This window comes from Rana temporaria, chromosome 2 (assembly GCF_905171775.1).
Source record: "Rana temporaria chromosome 2, aRanTem1.1, whole genome shotgun sequence".
NCBI classification, from domain to species: domain Eukaryota; kingdom Metazoa; phylum Chordata; class Amphibia; order Anura; family Ranidae; genus Rana; species Rana temporaria.
Genome location: NC_053490.1, coordinates 92,149,105 through 92,170,123, shown reverse-complemented (window position 1 = coordinate 92,170,123; position 21,019 = coordinate 92,149,105). Strand labels below are relative to the sequence as shown.

The window sequence follows — 21,019 nt, the reverse complement described above, 5'->3', positions numbered from 1 at the left end:
ACTGGATCCATCTCCACTCCATTGCTCCTGCATGGGAGCCCCTCCCCTCACCAGAGCACCAAAATCATTGACAAAAAGTGAGTAAAATAAAAATGAATGTCATCTATCAATCACAAAATACATGTGTGCCATTTGTGGAAGAAAAAAAATGCCCTTTTAGTCTTGACTTGTTAAATCTTAACCCCTTCATCTCTGAAAAGTTTTATCCCCCCTTATGACCGGGCCATTTTTTTCGATACTGCAACTGGCTGACAATTGTGTGGTGGTGCGACGCTGTACCCTAATAAAATTGATGTCTTTTTTCTCCCCAGAAATTGAGCTTACTTTTGGTGATATTTGATCACCTCTGCGTTTTTTATTTTATGCAATATAAACAGAAAAAGTGCGACAATTTTGAAAAAAAATCTTCCTCAGTTTAGGCCAATATGTATTTTGCTACACATTTTTGGTAAAAAAATCCCAATATTGATTGGTTTGCTCCCATCTCTTTGTCTGCCCCGCCCCGTGTGTGCAGCCAGTGCTGTGTGCCTGAGAAAGGGACTTGTGGGCGGGAGATTGGAACTACAGCAGCTTCAGCTAGATCGTGGCTGCATGAATACTGACAGAGCCTGCAGAGACCAGCCTATGATAAGTGAGCATTTCAGTGAACTCTCCACATCGCCCCCTTTTCCCCATCTGTCTCTCCCCTCCCCCTACCTGTCCCCCCCCTCCTCCCCTGTCTCTCTCCTTCTGACCAAACTGCCCCCCTTCTCCCCTCTCTGTCCCCCCTTCTCCACATCTGTCTCCCCCACTAATCCCCCATCTTTCTCCCCCTTCTCCACATCTGTCTCCCCTCCTCCCCTATCCGTCCCCATCCTCCCCTTTACCCCCATCTGTCTCCCTCCTTCGCCCCCATCTGTCTCCCCAATCTGCCCCCCCTTCTGCCCAATCTACCCCCTTTCCCCCATCTGTCTCCCCCTCCTTCTCCCCATCTGTCTTTCCCCTTTTTCCCCCCTCTTCCCCCCCACATGCCCCCCTTTCTCCCCATCTGTCTCCCCCTCTTCCCTCTCAGCACACCTGAACTCTGCACTCCATAGGCAGCGCACACCTGAACTCTGCACTCCATAGGCAGCGCACACCTGAACTCTGCACGCCATAGGCAGCGCACACCAGAATTCTACACTCTATAGGAACTATGAACAGCGCACGCCTTCTTTCTGCACTCTCGCAGCACACATCTAAACTCTGTATTTTATATGCAGCGTACACCAGACCGCGGCACTCTATAGGTAGCGTACATCTGAACTCTGAACTCACATGTGTGCTTTGGGGTGCACACCCTAATGCAACAGGCTGCGCACGCCTATGATAGAGCTACATTTTTGGATGATTCTGAGATATTCCCAGACCAATCTTCTTGTTCTTGGTCTTTCTCAGGGCCTCCTGCTTGGACCCTAAAACAACTGTAACAATAGCCTGCAGAAAAAGTGTCTATAATGTCAAAACTGCTCTTGTCTATGTGGGGGAATTGAAAGATTATAGACTTGAACTATAGGAAGTTAATTTGAAATGTTGGTGAGGCTGGAATAATTATGTTGTAATTATCAACATAATAAGGCTTATTCAGTAAGACAAAGTCCTATACCCCAAAGCAACTAATCAAAATTGGTTGAAATGGGTCAGTGCACTTCACACTTCAGCTTTGAAGCTTGCACTTGTCTTATATATTGCATCCAACTCCCCAACAAATTTGGGGGGATATGTATTTTTAGAACACATTTTGGGGTGCAGGCTCTGAGTATGATAATCCATAAAAGACATTTTTTGTTGATGCTGCTGCCACGTAGTGATGAAAATGTAGCACAGCATGTGTTTGTTGCCACTAGTGGAGCAAAGCTGAGAGGTCTGGAAGGTAGAGCTAAAACCTGGATGTTCCACAGACTTTCTAAGGATATCCTTCAACAACTTTTGGCTGTTATGGTTGATCCACTGTCACTTTCTATGACATTTCCAAAAACATTTTGACATGGGAAGTATTTACCTTAAGTGAACTATCATTATATAATTTGACAATATTTCTGTCTATAATTGGTTTTAATTATATTCTGTGGAGTTGGATTCCATAAAATACAAATTAAAACATCCAAAAAAGTATTTCTAATCACAACATGGGGTCTTAACTTTTAGCCATCTAATGGTAATTTTTATTGCATTCTGTTAAAAAGCTCTACAATTCTGTGATGTTTCAGTCCTTGTGGTGTTCATGTGTGGTGAGTATTTCTTCAGAGTTGGTACATTCCAGTGGAGGTCACCTCTAATGTTTGCTTGACTTCTTGGAAATGTCAGTGGCCATCAGACTTCTTAAGATGACAAAAACCTGGATCTTATTAAAAGAAGCGCCTGTACAATCCTTACAACTAATTTTGGGATATTCTTAGCCTTAATTAAACCCAACTGCATTATGACTGAGCGGTCATCAGAATATTTCATGAAAAGCACTGAAATCAGCGAGGTGCCATTTGAAAAAAAGCATTTTGTGGTTGTCTCCAGCAGTTTGTGTACTTGGCAGATGCACATACAGACATCTGTCACGCAGAACAAATTAGAGAGCTAGAGCTGGAGATTGTTGGATGTGACTAAAAGTCAAAGAGCCCTAGTGCAAAATTAAAATCGTGGACCCTTGAGATCTCATAAAAAAAAAAAAAAAGTTTGGCTGGTTCATCCTGTTCAGCCCTTGGGGTGGTAATGATTAAAGCAGACCAAGCACCAAATATTATTTTCATGACAAGTGCATGCATGCCAAGTAACCAAGACATGTAAGTTTAACACATATAGGTGTCTGTTACTTCTCACAGAGATCACAGTGCACCCCCTCACAATGCCAATAATTCCTGGAATTGCATATTGCCTCATAGATGACGCAATCATGAAAGTCTTGGTGCCTGTGTATTTATTGTAATATATGACACAAAGCAACCCCTGCTGCACCTTTTACATTGTGACTTGCTACAAAGTTACAATGTTTCAGTCTAATAGCTGGAGAGAGGAGACTAAGGAAATGCTTTGTCCTCCAGCCTGCGGCAGACTGATGACATTATCTAACTATAGTCAAAGTCACTTGAATAGAGCTTAGGGATGTCTCTTTAAGATTAGAAAGTAGAGATTTTTTTTTAACAGTTGTGGACATTAGATGTACTACATTGTTACATAGTTGGTAAAGTTGAATAACAAAACAAATTGGTTCATCCAGCTCAACTTGAGTGTGTGTGTGGGTGTATGCGCATTGTGTGTTTATGTCACTACCATTCTCAATATCCCTGTGCAATGTGTTTGTTTAGAAACACATCTAAAAGTTCTTTTGAGTGGGTGAGTGAGTGAGTAATTTGTATAGCACTACAAATGCAAACTAAATTGCCTCAAGGTGCTTTTTGCATCCAGTGTCATCCTGATCATTCAGAAAAGGTGGGTCTTAAGTTTTTTCCTGAAGGCCCGATGGTTTTCTTCCATGCGGATGTTGGTGGGTAGAGCGTTCCATAGCCGTGGTCCTTGGACTGCAAATCTTCGTCCCCCCTTAGATTTGTAGCATCTACATCTTTGAGGTTTTATTGATCAAAAACTTGACACATACAGTCCAAAGTACCACAATCTTATCCAATATAGCAGACACAGACATGGCCATAAACAGAACAGTAGTATACTTAAACAAAAATCAACATACTGAGAGGTCATATAGACCGCAACCAACCACCACACCACCCCCTGTCCCGCTAGCCCAAGAGTCTGTCCATGACTAGGTCATTCGGGGCAAGCCCCGGCGTTCCCAACCACAAGTCCCATAACTTTTCAAATTTTCCAGAGCATCCCCTATGTTGGTATATAACCTTCTCCATCCTCAACGCATTACCAAGTGCAGTGGTCCATTCCCTGACTGTGGGGGGCACCTCTGATTTACATCTTTGAGTTTATTATAACTCCCTGCTTATACTACCAACTTCCATATCCCTAATGCTCTTACAGTAAAAACCCCTTACACCAGTGGTTCTCAACTCCTGTCCACAGGACCCACTAACAGGCCACATTTTAGGTATTACCTTGGGGAGATGCAGACTAGAATACTGAAATCGCTGAGCAGCAAATTATATCACCTGTGATGTATTTCAGTTATCTTGCAAACCTGGCCTGTTAGTGGGTCCTGATGACTGGAGTTGAGAACCACTGCCTTACACGGTTTAGGATTGAATTGTTTCTCACCTAACTTTATTGTGTGGCAATGTGACTTCTTTAGAGACCTAAAATTGGGTAGTTTTGCCCCAATTTCACAATCACCTTTTAAAGATTTGTATATTGTGATCATATCCCCTCTTAAGCGTCTCTTCTCCAGGGAGAATCAGTTTCATGTTTCTAGACATTCCTCAAAAGTGTGGTCCTTCCACCCCCTTATTATCTTTGTTGGTCTTCTTTGGACTCTCCCACGTTTAAGCACATTCTTCCTTAGGATTGGTGACCAAAACTGGACCACATACTTAAGACGTGGACGAACCAGAGTTTTATGAAGTGGTGGAATTATAGTTTTATGGAGTAAATACCCTTTTTAATGCGTGCTAATAGTTTGCTGGACCTTATTGCTGCATCCTGGCATTTCATGCTATTGCTAATTCTGTCATCTACTAGGACACCCAGATCTTTTTCCATCCTCAAGTCCCCCAGAGGTTCTTCCCCTAGTGAGTAGCTTGTATTCATATTTTTGGACCCCAAGTGTATTACTTTACATTTTCCAGCATTAAACCACATTTTCCATTTGGATGCCCACTCCTCTATTTTAACCAAGTCTTTTTGTAAATTTGCTATATCTTGTTGTGATGTTATTGCTCTTCTTAACTTTGTATCATTAGCAAACACTGACATTGAATTATTTATTCCAAACTCTGTATCAAGTTAAACAGAACTGGTCCCAGGACAGAGTCCTAGGGCACCGCTCACAACTCTAGACCATTCAGAAAATATGCCATTTAATTACCACCCTCTGGATGTGCTCCTGCAATCGGGTTTCTGTCCTGGTACATACGATTTCATTGATTCCAAAAAAACTTAATTTGTAAATTATTCGTTTACCGGGTACTGCATTAAATGCCTTAGAAAAATCTAGATACGCCACATCCACAGGCCTCAGATTATACATTACCTCCTCAAAGAATGTTAAAAGGTTGGTCTGGAAGAACGGTCTTTCTTAAATCCATGTTGGTTATTACTAATAATAATTTTCTCTTCAGCATATTCTTGGATATGGTCCCTTATAATTTCTTCCAATAGTTTACATTGTATTGATGTTAGGCTGACTAGCCTGTAATTCCCAGGTACAGTCATGGCCGAAATTGTTGGCACCCCAGATTTTTTTTCTAGAAAATCAAGTATTTCTCACAGAAAAGTATTGCAGTAACACATGTTTTGCTATACACATGTTTATTCCCTTTGTGTGTATTGGAACAAAACAAAAAAAGGGAAGAAAAAAAGCAAATTGGACATAATGTCACACAAAACTCCAAAAATGTGGATAAATAAGATTGTTTCAAGCATGTGAAGCTCCTTTAAACTCGCCTGGGGCAAGTAACAGATGTGGGCAATATAAAAATCACACCTGAAAGCAGATAAAAAGGAGAGAAGTTCACTTTGTCTTTGTATTGTGTATCTGTGTGTGCCACACTAAGCATGGACAACAGAAAGAGGAGAAGAGAACTGTCTAAGGACTTGAGAACCAAAATTGTGGAAAAATATCCACAATCTCAAGGTTACAAGTCCATCTCCAGAGATCTAGATTTGTCTTTGTCCACAGTGCGCAACATTATCAATAAGTTTCCAACCCATGGCACTGTAGCTAATCTCTCTGTGCGTGGACGGAAGAGAAAAATTGATGAAAGGTTGCAACGCAGGATAGTCCGAATGGTGGATAAGCAGCCCCAAACAATTCAATACAATTGCAATCCTTTTCTGTGAGAAAATACTTGATTTTCTGGAAAAATTTCTGGGGTGCCAAAAATTTCGGCCATGACTGTATATATCCCAGCCCTTTTTGAATATTGGCACCACGTTTGCTTTTCTCCTATTCTATTCAACCAGAGCTTATTTCATTCTAGTCAGCAAGCTTTCCTAAAAAAATAGGAATAGTGGCATTACACACATCCAAAAAAGGTCAATAAAGTACACAGATTATGTGTAGTATATCCTCTACTACTGCTTCTCTGCAGCTGCTATAAAAAAAATGCTGCTGTTAGATAGAGAGATACAAAGTAACATTGTCTGTATCTACTCTGTTTCAATTAATCTGTAAGGGATGAGATTTGATCTGCATATGATGCTAGTTAAAATAACCTGTCAAGTAAAAACAAAATAAAAAAATAATTTTTCTACTTGTTCCTATTAAACTTCTTGTTAACCCTAATCAGCCCTAAGTAACTCTTTCTTAACTTAACTATTATTTTCCTGCTGTTTTTTTTTCTAACTATTAACAATTTAGCTTTTATGTATTTATTTACTTTTTTTTAAAATGTTTTGCACTGAAAAAACAGTTTTATTTCATGTGTAAATGCTTTGTACCAGAATCATAATTTTTTTGTAATTTTAGCGAGGACAATGAACAGAATATCATTTATACTTTTATCTACAGTACATCCATTTTTTTTTTTAAATTAGCACTGATTAAAGTAGTAAGAACGTGCTATTTTTATGTTCTGTTACATTTTTTGTCTATGGATTGCATAGAAAATTAAACAATTTTTGCCTGAAAAATATCACCAAAAGAAAGCCTGTTTGTTTAAAAAAGATTTATGTATTACTATGTTATCTAAGGCAGTGTTTCTCAACTCCAGTCCTCGGGGCGCACCAACAGGTCATGTTTTCAGGATTTCCCTCAGATCAAACTGCTGTGGTAATTACTAAGGCAGTGAAACTGATAAAATCACCTGTGCACAATAATGGAAAGCCTGAAAACAAGACCTGTTGGTGCGCCCCGAGGACTGGAGTTGAGAAACACTGATCTAAGGTATTGATGAAAGTCCATCTTAATAGAACTGAATATGATTTAACTTTTTTAATCTTACCAGAAGGCAGATAAATGAAGAGAAATAAAATAAATGGCAAAAGAAACAAATGAACATTTTTCAGAATCTTATGTGATCACCCATCTGAGAAATCGGAGATTAGGCCAGTCAATATCTGGTGTGTTATCCCCATGAACCCATGAAGAACTTGGTTAGAAGGTTTGAAGCAGTTAATCCCAGCACCAGAAATCTTGGGCTGACATATTTCTGTTCAATAGATAGGTTTCTTGTAACGTACAGTAACATAACACATGAAGGTAACATACTTCAGTAACAAGGAAAATATATTATATAACACGATGTAAACAGGAAAAGCCGGTAATCGACTTTTCCTCACTCGCATCTGTCAGACGCGAGTAGAGGAGAGCTGACCGGCTGCTCCTCTGACAGGGGGAGTTTGTGCTGATCGATTATCAGCACAGCCCCCCCCGAGGATGCCCACACTGGACCACCAGGGATGCCACTAGACCACCAGGGATGCAAAACACAGGGATGCAAAACACACACTAGACCACCAGGGATACAGAAATAATAGATGCCAATCAATGCCCGCAATGGATACCAATCAGTGCCCACAATGGGCATCACTGATTGGCAGGCATTGTTTGGCACTGATTGGCATCCATTAGTACAACACATACGTTAGTGCCACCTATCAGTGCCACCTATCAGTGCCCATCCATGCTGCCTATCAGTGCCCATCCATGCCGCCTATCAGTGCCCACCCATGCCGCCTATCTGTGCCCATCCATGCCGCCTATCTGTGCCCATCCGTGCCGCCTATCTGTGCCGCCTATCCTATGTTTTATAAAAGAAACAAAAACATTTTTTTTTCAAAACTTTCAGTAATTTTTTTTTTTGCAAAAATAAAAATCCCAGAGGTGATTAAATACCACCAAAAGAAAGCTCTATTTGTGGGTACAAAATGATAAAAATTTTGTTTGGGTACAGTGTAGCACGACCGCGCAATTGTGATTCAAAGTGCAACAGCACTGAAAGCTAAAAATTGGTCTGGGCGGGAAGGTGTATAAGTGCCCTGTATGGAAGTGTTTTTTAAGTCAAAGCAATTGTAAGATATCATAAATGTAAATGGGCAAGACACGCAAAGTGCTGGAGGGAATAACTTTTGGTATTGCATATAATACAACCTCAACAAACGTCCCCAAAAGTGTGGAGAAGGAATTGGAAAAATAGATAACTGTAACATTATGGATACCCATTTGTAATAAGTGCACTGAGGCCCTCTGCTGTCACTGCAAACGTGATGAGGTCTGACATTAGATTTGGTTTTGAGAACCAACCACTTCCCCTAGGCTATGCTATTCAGTGGATGAGCATACTGTATATCATATAGTCTCTTTTTATTGGTATTGCAGTGTCTGTAATAAAAAGTATTTCAATAAGGATAAGGGGGCAGGCATAAGTCCAGAATTGCTTTATAACTTAGGCCGGGTACACACGAACAAACATGTATGGTGAAAGCGGTCCGTCGGACCGTTTTCACCATACATGTCTGCCAGAGGGCTTCTGTACGATGGTTGTACACACCATCGTACAGAAGTCCGCGCGTAAACAATACGCGGGGCGTGTCCGCGGTGTCGCCGCGTCGATGACGCGGTGTCGCCGCGACAATGACGCAGCGACGTGGGCGGCCCGCCTTTAAAATGCTTCCACGCATGCGTCGAAGTCATTCGACGCATGCGAGGGACGGCGGGCGCCTGGACATGTACGGTAGGTCTGTACTGACGACCGTACATGTCCGAGCGGGCAGGATTCCAGCGGACTGTTTTAAAACAAGTCCAGGAATATTTGTCTGCTGGGAAAAGGCCCGGCGGGCAAATGTTTGCTGGAATTCGGCCCGCTCGCGCCCACACACGACCGAACATGTCTGCTGAAACTGGCCCGCGGACCAGTTTCAGCAGACATGTTTGGTCGTGAGTATGGGGCCTTAGATTTTGCACTAGGCCAACAGCATCCTATGTACTGTATTTATCGGCGTATACCGCGCACTTTTTTTCCCTGACAATCAGGGCAAAATCGTGGGTGCGCGATATACGCCGATATCCGCTTCCTGCTCCGAGTTTGAACCACTGCGCCAGCATATACCGAGCGCAGTACACTCGGGTATAGTCGGGCAGGCTCGGCTCCTCTCGCGGTCACGTCCTGTACGTCCTTTACGCGAGAGGATTCGGGCCTGCCCGACTATACCCGAGTTTACTGCGCTCGGTATATGCCGGCGCAGTGGTTCAAACTCAGCGCGGGAAGCGGAGATCGAGTGGGCAGGACACCATGATGGCCGGAGGACGCCGGACCCGACGAGGAGGACACCACCGAAGCCGCAGATGGGCTCCTTGCTGAGATCTGGTGTGGAATTTCTGATCAGAAGTGGGATTTTTGAATACAAGTGGAAGAGTTAAAAACCAGGATTTGCTTTTAGCTGCTTTTAACTGTTTCTGCTGCAAGTGTTCAATTGTTTGTCTTTTTTTTCTCTGACACTTTTTAAACAGCTTTTTTTTTTTTTCCTTTCTGCTAATTAAGGGGAATGTTTAATTGTTAACAGGGGAGTGTCTAATTGTTAACAGGTGAGTATATAAGTGTCTGTAAAAACTCCATAAGAGCTGGCTCCTTGCTGAGATCTGGTGTGGAATTTCTGATCAGAAGTGGGATTTTTGAATACAAGTGGAAGAGTTAAAAATCAGGAGTTTAAAACGAGAGTTAAGACAGGAGTCTTCTAAAACTGTAAGTATCATCTTAATCTTCATACAAGTAATTATATTGTAACTGGGAAATGAGTGCTAGCAGGGTTGAAGGTTTTGCTCAGTGCACAGCGTGTCACATGTATGCAAAATTGGTGCAACAGCTCCAAGATGGATACCGCTGTGACAGATGTGAGCAGGTTGCCCTTCCGGAAGCCTGTATTAGAGATCTGGAGGAGCAAGTTGCAACACTGGGTAGAAATGACAACCTTGAAAGGGGTCCTCTGCTCGCTGAGCAAGTGGTCAGTAAGGTTGATGTGGAGGGTGGAGGGGCAAGTCAGGATTATCAGATAGGGAGATGGGTTATTGCAGTTAGAGGGAGTGGAAGGGGCGTGAAGAAAGGGAAGGCCAGTCCTGTATTTGTGCATCAAAACAAATTTGCCAAGTTGGGTGATGATGTGGAGGTGGCAAACACAGAGGTGGCAGCCCTAGATGTTACTGCTACCCCTAACAGCCGGGAGAGCAACCCATCTAGTAGAGGTGGGGAGGGGAGTGCAGGTAGGCCTAGACAGTTGGTGGTAATAGGGGATTCTATAATTAGAAGGACTGATAGAATAATTTGTCGCCAGGATCGATTCAACCGAATGGTTTGCTGTCTCCCTGGTGCCAGGGTTCGGCATGTGGTGGACCGGGTGGATAAATTACTGGGAGGGGCTGGGCATGACCCAGCTGTCTTGGTCCACGTTGGAACCAATGACAGTATACATGGAAGGTGGAGGCTCCTTAAGAATCAATTTAAAGAACTAGGCTGCAAGATGAAGGGAAGGACCTCCAAGGTGATATTCTCTGAAATATTGCCTGTGCCATGCGCAACACAGGAAAGGCAGGGGGAGATTAGAGAGCTGAATGCATGGCTAAAGACCTGGTGTAGGAAGGAGGGATTTGGGTTTCTAGAGCACTGGGCTGACTTTTCATTGGGGTGCAACCTATATGCTAAAGACGGTTTGCACTTGAATAGAAGGGGGTCTGCTGTGCTGGGGGAGAGGTTTATGGGAATGCTGGAGGAGTATTTAAACTAGGATTGAGGGGGAGGGTGAATTAGAATTACATCGAGCAGACAGGTCAGTTAGTGGTCAGACATTAATGGAGAGTGGAATGGGGATAGATGGGGGAAGGGTTATGGCAGGTGACAAGAAAGTTCCCATGTTGCAAACAGCCATTGGAAATAATAGTGCCATTTGTACTACTATAAATTATATGAAAAACACCAGAGAAAAATGTAACAATACATTTAAGTGTTTGTTCACCAATGCCAGAAGTCTGCCAAGCAAAACAGGTGAGCTGGAAGCTCTGGTGCATGAGGAGAGCTATGATGTAATCGGTATTGCTGAAACTTGGCTTCAATCCTCACATGACTGGGCTATTAATATTCCTGGCTATGCTCTCTTTCGGAAAGACAGGGTAAAAAGGAAAGGTGGAGGGGTCTGTCTCTATGTGAGAAGTGACCTCAAAGCAAGTGTGAAAGAGAACCTGGTTGATGGAGAGTGTGATGAGGCTGAAGCATTATGGGTGGAACTGCATACAGATGTGCGTAGTTCAAAATTAATCATTGGAGTTTGTTATAAACCACCCAATGTTAATGAGGAGGTGGAGACTCAGCTCCTTGCACAGATGGAAAGGGCTGCAAGGTCTGGGACGGTGATAATAATGGGGGATTTTAACTACCCAGAAATTGACTGGATTAATGGCACTTCTGGGACAGTTAAAGGACACAAATTTAAAAACCTATTGCAGGACAATTTTATGGTGCAGTTTATTGAGGCCCCAACTAGGAATGATGCCCTGTTGGACCTGATAATCTCAAACCATGCAGAGCTTATTACTAATGTTCAGATAAAGGAACACCTGGGTAGCAGTGATCATAACATGATTTCATTTAATGTTAACTATAAGCAAGAAATACATACAGGAAATATTAAAACACTAAGTTTTAAGAGAGCAAATTTTCCAAGGATGAGGGCTGCTCTCCTATACTTGGACTGGGAGGGACTATTGGCACAGCTGAACACAAAACAGAAATGGGAATTCTTCAAAAAGACTGTGTTGAACCTCACTGCAAAGTATGTTCCCATGGGCAATAAGTTTAAAAGGCTAAAAATAAAACCTATGTGGCTCACGGTCAAAGTTAAAAAAGCTATAAACAATAAGAAAGTAGCTTTTAAAAAATATAAAAATGAAGGAACACTAGTGTTGTTTAAATGTTACAAAGAATATAACAGGATATGCAAAAAGGAAATCAAGGATGCAAAATTTCAAAACGAACGACAGATTGCAAAAGATAGTAGGACAAACCCCAAAAAATTCTTTAAATATATTAATAGTAAAAAGGTGAAGTCTGAGCATGTAGGCCCCTTACAAAATAATCTAGAGTGGGTGACTGGGGACAAAGAGAAGGCAAATTTATTAAATGTTTTCTTCAGCTCTGTGTATACAATGGAGCATGGGGGAGCTCATGTCCAAAATGGGGGTGGGAGTGACAGAGCCTCAAATCCACAATGGCTCAAAAGTGATATGGTCCAGAAATATTTAGACAGAATAAAGGTGGATAAAGCACCTGGACCTGATGGCATCCATCAACGGATCCTAGGTGAGTTGAGCTCTGTCATTTCAAAGCCACTGTATCTAATATTTAGGGACTCATTAAAGACAGGAATAGTACCACTGGATTGGCGCAGGGCCAATGTGGTGCCCATATTTAAAAAGGGAACAAAGTCTTTACCAAGTAACTATAGACCTGTTAGTTTAACTTCTATAGTTGGGAAGATACTGGAACGTTTAATAAAAGACCACATGGATGAGTTCTTGCTGGAAAAAAACTATTTAAGCAGCAGACAACATGGATTCATGAAAGACAGAAGTTGTCAGACAAACCTGATTTCCTTTTATGAAGAGGTAAGTAAAACCCTGGACAGAGGCCTGGCTGTGGACGTGATATATTTGGATTTTGCAAAAGCGTTCGATACAGTTCCGCACACACGGCTCATGTGTAAGGTAAGGTCTACAGGATTGGATATATCAGTTTGTAAATGGATAGAAAACTGGCTGAAAGACAGAAGTCAGAGAGTCATGGTTAATGATTCTTACTCTGAATGGTCCAATGTTATCAGTGGTGTACCCCAAGGTTCAGTGCTGGGACCCTTACTTTTCAATATATTTATAAATGATATTGGGTCTGAGATCAAAAGTAACATTTCTGTCTTTGCAGATGACACCAAGCTATGCAGTGGAATAACGTCCCTGCAGGATGTCTCCAATTTACAAGCCGACCTCAATGCTCTGTCTAATTGGGCGACTAAGTGGCAGATGAGGTTTAATGTAGATAAATGTAAAGTTATGCACTTGGGGGCTAAGAATATGCATGCATCATACATACTAGGGGGAGTACAACTGGGGGGATCTGTAGTGGAGAAGGATCTGGGGGTTTTAGTTGATCATAAGCTCAATAATGGCATGCAATGCCAAGCTGCGGTTTCCAAAGCGAGCAAAGTCCTTTCTTGTATTAAGAGAGGTATGGACTCCAGAGACAGAGATATCATTTTGCCCCTGTACAAATCATTAGTAAGACCTCATCTGGAATATGCAGTTCAGTTTTGGGCCCCAGTTCTCAAAAAGGACATTGGAGAACTGGAGAAAGTGCAGAGAAGGGCAACCAAACTGATAAGAGGCATGGAGGAGCTCAGCTATGAGGAAAGATTAGAGGAACTGAATTTATTCACTCTTGAGAAGAGGAGAATTAGGGGGGATATGATCAACATGTACAAATATATAAGAGGTCCATACAGTGAACTTGGTGTTGAGTTATTCACTTTACGGTCAACACTGAGGACAAGGGGGCACTCTTTACGTCTAGAGGAAAAGAGATTTCACCTCCAAATACGGAAAGGTTTTTTCACAGTAAGAGCTGTGAAAATGTGGAACAGACTCCCTCCAGAGGTGGTTCTGGCCAGCTCAGTAGATTGCTTTAAGAAAGGTCTGGATTCTTTCCTAAATGTACAGAATATAACTGAGTACTAAGATTTGTAGGTAAAGTTGATCCAGGGTAAATCCGATTGCCTCTCGGGGGATCAGGAAGGAATTTTTTCCCCTGCTGTAGCAAATTGGATCATGCTCTGCTGGGGTTTTTTGCCTTCCTCTGGATCAACTGTGGGTATGGAGTTGGGTGTATAGGATTTTACTGTGTTTATTATTTTGTTTTTTTGTGGTTGAACTGGATGGACTTGTGTCTTTTTTCAACCTGACTAACTATGTAACTATGTAACTATGTAACACCGGACCCGACGAGGCTGCCGATGGACGCCGCGCAAGACACCAAAACTGTAAGTACTAAAATGTTTTTTTTACAGGAATGCGGGTCCACATTAGGGGTGCGCGCTATACGCCGGAGCGTGCAATACCCTGATAAATACGGTAGTTTTTCACAAATAATATCAACATGAAAGACCATTGCTATCATCATCAGTAAATCTGTCCTGCAGAATAATATGCAGAATAATATGCAGCCATTGCTAATGCTCATTTACATAAGAGATGGCAACAAAGCCGTTGCAGGAGAACAGGAGTACCAAAATATTACAAAGAATAAAAAAAGCCAAAGATTTATGATGAACAGGGCTTTAGCAAACTACATGTCATTTTAGGCAGATTTACATGTACTTACTGTAAATGTTCTTAATGCCGGCTTTTTCAGTATTCTCAGGTATGGATGTGAGTTTGGGACTAGGGATGAGCCGAACACCCCCCCGTTCGGTTCGCACCAGTACCTTCGAACGGACCAAACGTTCGCGCGAACATTTTGAACCCCATTATCAGGGCACCAATTCCGCCCAGTTCCACAGAGCGGCGCAATCGCAGGCTCGTTCCGTGTCCGGCCAATCAGAGCCCTGAGCGGGCTATTTAAACCAACCCCTTCCTCCTGGCTAGTTGCTGGCTTGTCACAGCGTTTGATGTGTGTACTTCCTGATTGAAGAAACTACTCTTGTTCCTGTTTACCTGACCTTTGGCTCTACTTACCGGATTGCTGTTTTCTCCTGACCTGGACTTTGGCTTGAACACCGGATTGTTGATCTCACCTGCCCTTGACCCTTGGCTTTGAACTCTGGATTATCCTGCTCTCTGAACTCCCCTGACCACGGCTTGTTTTCTGGACTATCTTCTGCTACTTCCTGTTTCCGGTTTTCTGGATTTCCAAGATTATCCTGGTGTGCATCCCAGTGACCTTCACCGGACTGTCTCCTGATTGGTTCCTGTTCTACGCACCCGGCCCCCACCTTCCTGTCGGTACCGGTGCCTCCTGGTGCGTCTTTCCCCACTTCAGGGGGCGGACCGCGCCAGGTCGTAAAGGAAGCCGCCCTCAGCATCTTGGCCTTGGTAAGTGTACTCTTGTTAACCCTTGATAGTACAAGCCGGCCAGATGTCCGAGGCCGACAGGGCGCGCTCGCCTTTTGAGACTCTCTGCCAACAGGTCTCAGCGCTGACCGAAGCCGTACAGAAGCTACAGGAAGGTTACCTGCAAATGGACGGTCGCCTCCAACAAATGAATGTCACACCCGGACCTTCAGCCGCCCCTACAGCACCAGTTACGGGGCCTGCCACCTCCCAGTCTTCTTCTGGACCTCCAGTGGTGGTAACCCATCCAGAACCGCGTGTACCAACTCCAGAGCGATTCGCTGGCGATCGTAAGAAGTTTCGGGCGTTCAAGAATGCCTGTTCACTGTACTTGGTCCTGCAACCCAGAACCTTCTGCTCAGAAGCCGTGAAGGTGGGCTTCGTGATTTCACTCCTGGCTAATGAACCACAGTCTTGGGCTCATAGCCTGATGGAACAAAGAAGTCCAATATTGGACACCATAGACATTTTCTTTGAACATATGTCTAAACTATATAATGATCCTCTACGCTCGGCCACGGCCGAAGCTACCCTTCATCACTTGGGACAGGGAAGGAGACCAGTGGAGGACTATATTGCAGAGTTCCGAAAGTGGTCCGCTGATACAGGGTGGAATGAAGCTGCCCTAAAATATCAATTCCGCCAAGGTCTGACAGAGTCCCTCAAGGACGAATTGGCCAGAAACGATCCACCGGCCACATTGGAAGCTTTAATCCAGTCAGCCACCCAACTCGACAGACGCCTACGGGAACGACGATCAGAACGCTTCCAAGCAACCCGTCCCAATTGGACCCCACCAAGGTTCTCTTCAGCTTCTCCAGCTCTCCCGGTTCCACCCGTCTCTTCGCTTCCAGATCCAGAGCCAATGCAGCTCGGTTTAGTTCGGGCCCCCCTCACTCCTGAGGAGAAGCAACGAAGACGGCAGTCCAACCTCTGCCTGTATTGTGGTGAAGCAGGCCATTTCCTTCGCAGCTGTCCTATAAGACCCAGTAAGTCAAGATCTCCACCTACTCTCAGTTACCACATTTCCAACTTACCACAGACTTATGTTGTTCTTTTTCTTTCCCTACAGCTCCCACAGGGGGCACTCCGGCTACCAGCCATCGTTGACTTCGGGGCCTGCAGCTGCTTCCTGGATTCTGCCCTGGCCCAGAAGCTGCATATCCCCTACCGGCCCAAAGACTTCCATCTGCGAATCCATCTGGCAGACGGTTCGTTACCTCGCTCCGGATTAGTCACCCTGGAAACCTTGCCTATTCAGGCCATCTCTGATACCGGACATCAAGAGCATCTGTCCCTGGACCTTATTCCATCCCCTTTGTTCCCTATCATTTTGGGTCTACCTTGGCTGCAGAAGCACCAACCTTGTATAGACTGGTGTAAGAAGGATATCAAATGTTCCTCTTCCTACTGCTCACAACATTGCCTCCTACCCACCAAAGCTTCCTGCTCCACTCTGATATCTGCACCAATGGACCTTCAACACGTTCCTGCTGCATACTCGGAATTCAGGGACGTTTTTGACAAACAGCAGGCTGACCGTCTTCCTCCACATCGGCCATACGATTGCCCTGTTGACCTCCTACCCGGCTCTAAGATTCCCTTTGGTCGGATCTTCCCTCTTTCCGAGACTGAATTAGTGGCCCTCAAGGCATACATTGACGAAAATTTAGAAAAAAGATTCATCCGCCCTTCTTCTTCCCTAGCCGGGGCTGGAATCTTTTTTGTTGAAGAGAAAGATGGCTCCCTCAGGCCTTGTATTGATTACCGAGAGCTGAATAAAATTACTATCAAGAACAGGTACCCGTTACCCCTCATCACGGAGCTTTTTCAACAATTCCGTTCAGCCCGGGTTTTTTCCAAACTTGATCTCCGGGGGGCCTACAACCTCATCCGGATCAGGCCCAGGGATGAGTGGAAGACCGCCTTCAGATCAAGGTTCGGGCACTTTGAATACTTGGTGATGCCCTTTGGTCTTTGCAACACCCCTGCCACGTTCCAGCATCTAGTGAATGACATCTTCCGTGAATACCTGGATGACTTTTTGGTCGTCTATTTAGATGACATCCTCATCTTTTCAATGTCACTGGAGCTGCACCGCCTTCATGTTAAAAATGTCCTGGCTATTCTCAGACAGCACAAGCTGTATCTTAAAGCAGAAAAATGCGAATTTGAAAGAACTACAGTTCAGTTTTTGGGGTTCATCATCTCCACCGAGGGAATATCCATGGACCCACAAAAGGTTAAAGCAGTACAAGACTGGCCAGCACCAGTTGACAAGAAGGGGGTACAGTGCTTCATTGGCTTCGCCAATTTTTACCGAAGATTCATTGTCGGCTTTTCAACCATTGTGGCTCCTATTACCGAACTAACTCGTCAAGGGCACCGTTTCCATTGGCCTCAAAAAGCACAGGAAGCATTTGAAAAATTGAAGGTCCTGTTCACCTCTGCATCCGTCCTTAAACACCCAGACCCAAGTTTACCTTTTATCCTGTTGGTTTACGCCTCAGAAACTGCCACTGGTGCTATCCTGTCACAAAGACAAGGACCCAAGTCCCTGTTACACCCTGTAGCCTACGCCTCACGGAAATTAAGCCCCACGGAAAAGAACTACGATGTTGGGGACCGGGAACTCCTGGCCATCAAGTTTGCCTTAGAAGAGTGGAGGTATCTCCTAGAAGGGGCTCTTCATCCTATTTTGATCTTCACAGATCATAAAAATTTAGAATATTTACGATCTGCCAAGCGCTTAAGACCAAGACAAGCTCGTTGGGCCTTGTTCTTTGCCCGTTTCAATTTCCACATAACTTTCAGACCTGGATCTAAAAATGGGAAAGCTGACGCTCTCTCTAGAATGTTCACTGAAGCACCCGACCCACCAGAACCTAGTACCATCTTGACCTCCCAGAACTTTTTTTTAGTTTCGCAAGTGGATCTACTTACCGCTCTTAAAAGGGCTTCCAGCCAATCTACCGACCAGTCCTCACTCTCTCTGGAAAAACGAGACGGTCTGCTGTGGTCACGAGGCAAAGTTTTTGTACCTGTAGAGACGAGACAACTAGTGTTAAGCACTTTTCACGATCACAAGCTAGCAGGCCACTTTGGAGCACGGAAGACTTCGGAGCTGATCAGTCGCTCTTTCTGGTGGCCGAAAGTGGAGATCGGACTGTAAGGATTATGTATCTTCTTGTCCCCGGTGTCAGCGTTACAAGGGCCCACACACCAAGTCCTGGGGTTTACTCAGACCTCTTCCTGTTCCACAGCGTCCCTGGGCTGATATTTCGATGGATTTCATCGTAGATTTACCGCCTTCCGGAGGCTTCACTACAGTTCTAGTGGTGGTTGATCGTTTGTCCAAATTTGCTCATTTTGTACCCATGATTCCCACCCCCTCCGCAGCAGAAACTGCCGAAAATTTTTTTAAGGAAATCGTGAGACTCCATGGGGCACCCAAGACTATTGTATCGGATAGAGGTGTGCAATTCACATCTAAGTTCTGGAGGGAGCTCTGCAAGTCACTGGGAATTAAGGCCTGTCTCTCATCTGCCTATCACCCGCAGTCCAACGGGCAGACGGAGAGGACCAATCAAACGTTGAAGCAATATCTCCGTTGCTTCTGTTCATCATCCCAAGATGACTGGTCGTCCTTGCTACCATCCGCAGAATTTGCGTATAATAATTCAGTTCATTCATCCACCAACCAAACTCCATTTTGGGCCAATTATGGTTACCACTCTTCTTTTCTCCCAGACACTATCCCTGAAATACCGGTTCCAGCTGTCCAGGAGCACATAGTCTCTCTGCAACAAAATTTCCAGAAACTCCAGAAGGGCATGCAACAAGCTCAAGAAAATTACAAGAAGTTTTACGACAAGGGGAAGAAGGAATGTCCAGCTTTCAAGGTGGGGGACCAAGTCTGGTTATCAGCCACAAACCTCAGACTGTCAATTCCTTCTCGGAAATTAGGTCCCAGGTTCATTGGGCCATTCAAAATAAAACGAGAAATTAACCCCGTGGCTTTCGAGTTGGCATTACCGGACGCCTACAAGATCCACCCTGTCTTCCATGCATCCCTGCTCAAACCTGTCATACCAGATTCCTTCCCGGGAAGGGAAGAACTTCCACCTCTCCCAGTGGAAATCGAAGGAGAAAAGGAATTCGAGGTGGAGTCCGTTCTAGGTTGTCGAAAGAGAGGGAGGCAACTCCAGTATCTCATCAAGTGGAAGGGCTACCCACCTGAGGACAATTCCTGGGAGCCTTCCAGAAACCTGCACGCTCCTCGATTGATCCGAATTTTCCATCGGGACCACCCAGAGTTGATGGACAGTTTGGGCGTCCGGAGTCCGCCCCTAGGGGGGGCACTATCAGGGCACCAATTCCGCCCAGTTCCACAGAGCGGCGCAATCGCGCCAGTTGGCGCCGCGCGCACGTGCACAGTGTTGGCGTGCGCGTGCACGGTATCGGCGCGCGCGGGCGCGTGCACGGGCGCGCACAGGCTCGTTCCGTGTCCGGCCAATCAGAGCCCTGAGCGGGCTATTTAAACCAACCCCTTCCTCCTGGCTAGTTGCTGGCTTGTCACAGCGTTTGATGTGTGTACTTCCTGATTGAAGAAACTACTCTTGTTCCTGTTTACCTGACCTTTGGCTCTACTTACCGGATTGCTGTTTTCTCCTGACCTGGACTTTGGCTTGAACACCGGATTGTTGATCTCACCTGCCCTTGACCCTTGGCTTTGAACTCTGGATTATCCTGCTCTCTGAACTCCCCTGACCACGGCTTGTTTTCTGGACTATCTTCTGCTACTTCCTGTTTCCGGTTTTCTGGATTTCCAAGATTATCCTGGTGTGCATCCCAGTGACCTTCACCGGACTGTCTCCTGATTGGTTCCTGTTCCACACACCCGGCCCGCCACCTTCCTGTCGGTACCGGTGCCTCCTGGTGCGTCTTTCCCCTGTCCCCACTTCAGGGGGCGGACCGCGCCAGGTCGTAAAGGAAGCCGCCCTCAGCATCTTGGCCTTGGTAAGTGTACTCTTGTTAACCCTTGATACCCATTGACATCAATGGGACTCGAACTTTCGAATTCAAAAGTGCTCATTTTAAAGCCTAATATGCAAGTTATTGTCGGAAAACGGGTTTGAGAACCCGGGTTTTGCCCCAGCGAACATGTATCAATGGAATAAAACGTTTTAAAAACAGTGATTTTAATGATACTTAAAGTGAAAAAAAAATCCTTTAAATATCGTACCTGCTGGGTGTCTATAGTATGCCTGTGAGGTGGCACGTGTTTAGAACTGTCCCTGCACAAAATGAGATTACTATAAGAAAAAAGTCATTTAAAACTGCTTGCAGCTTTAATGTAGTGTCTGGTCCCTGCAATATGGATGAAAATCATTGAGAAAAATAGCATGGGTTTCCCCCCACTCCCCCCCAGGTCATTACAAGCCCCTTTGGCCCTATATACTTTGAACAGCATTATACAGGCGGTGCAAATAAGACAGGCACTGTAGGTTTGTTGTTAAGTAGAATCTGTTTGTAATTTTTTAAAGTGTAGCTCGAGCCATAAAATCTATTTTTAAGCTTTTCTGAAAACATAGAGAAGGGTTATCACCCCTGTAAACATTTGTTTTGCTGTCTGTGTGCATCTGTTCAGAAGATTGCAATTCACTTTCTGTCCCAATGACAAATGATTTTTTGAAAATTTGGGTTTTTTAGTGAAACAAGGATTGGTGATAAAGCATCAGTGGACAGGAGACACCTCTTACAGAAGAGAATTTCCCTTCCTAGGGGTAGATTTCCTCTCACTTC

General features: G+C 44.4%; 1 protein-coding gene across 1 annotated transcript in view; it reads right to left on the bottom strand.

The window, feature by feature from the left end:
- MICU2 (mitochondrial calcium uptake 2) overlaps nucleotides 1-15,186 on the bottom strand; it is a 538,279-nt gene extending 523,093 nt beyond the window's left edge. The window contains 1 exon segment of the mRNA XM_040339327.1: nucleotides 14,899-15,186. Within this exon segment, the coding sequence (XP_040195261.1) occupies nucleotides 14,899-15,186 (288 nt within the window).
- Nucleotides 15,187-21,019: the final 5,833 nt, after the last annotated feature.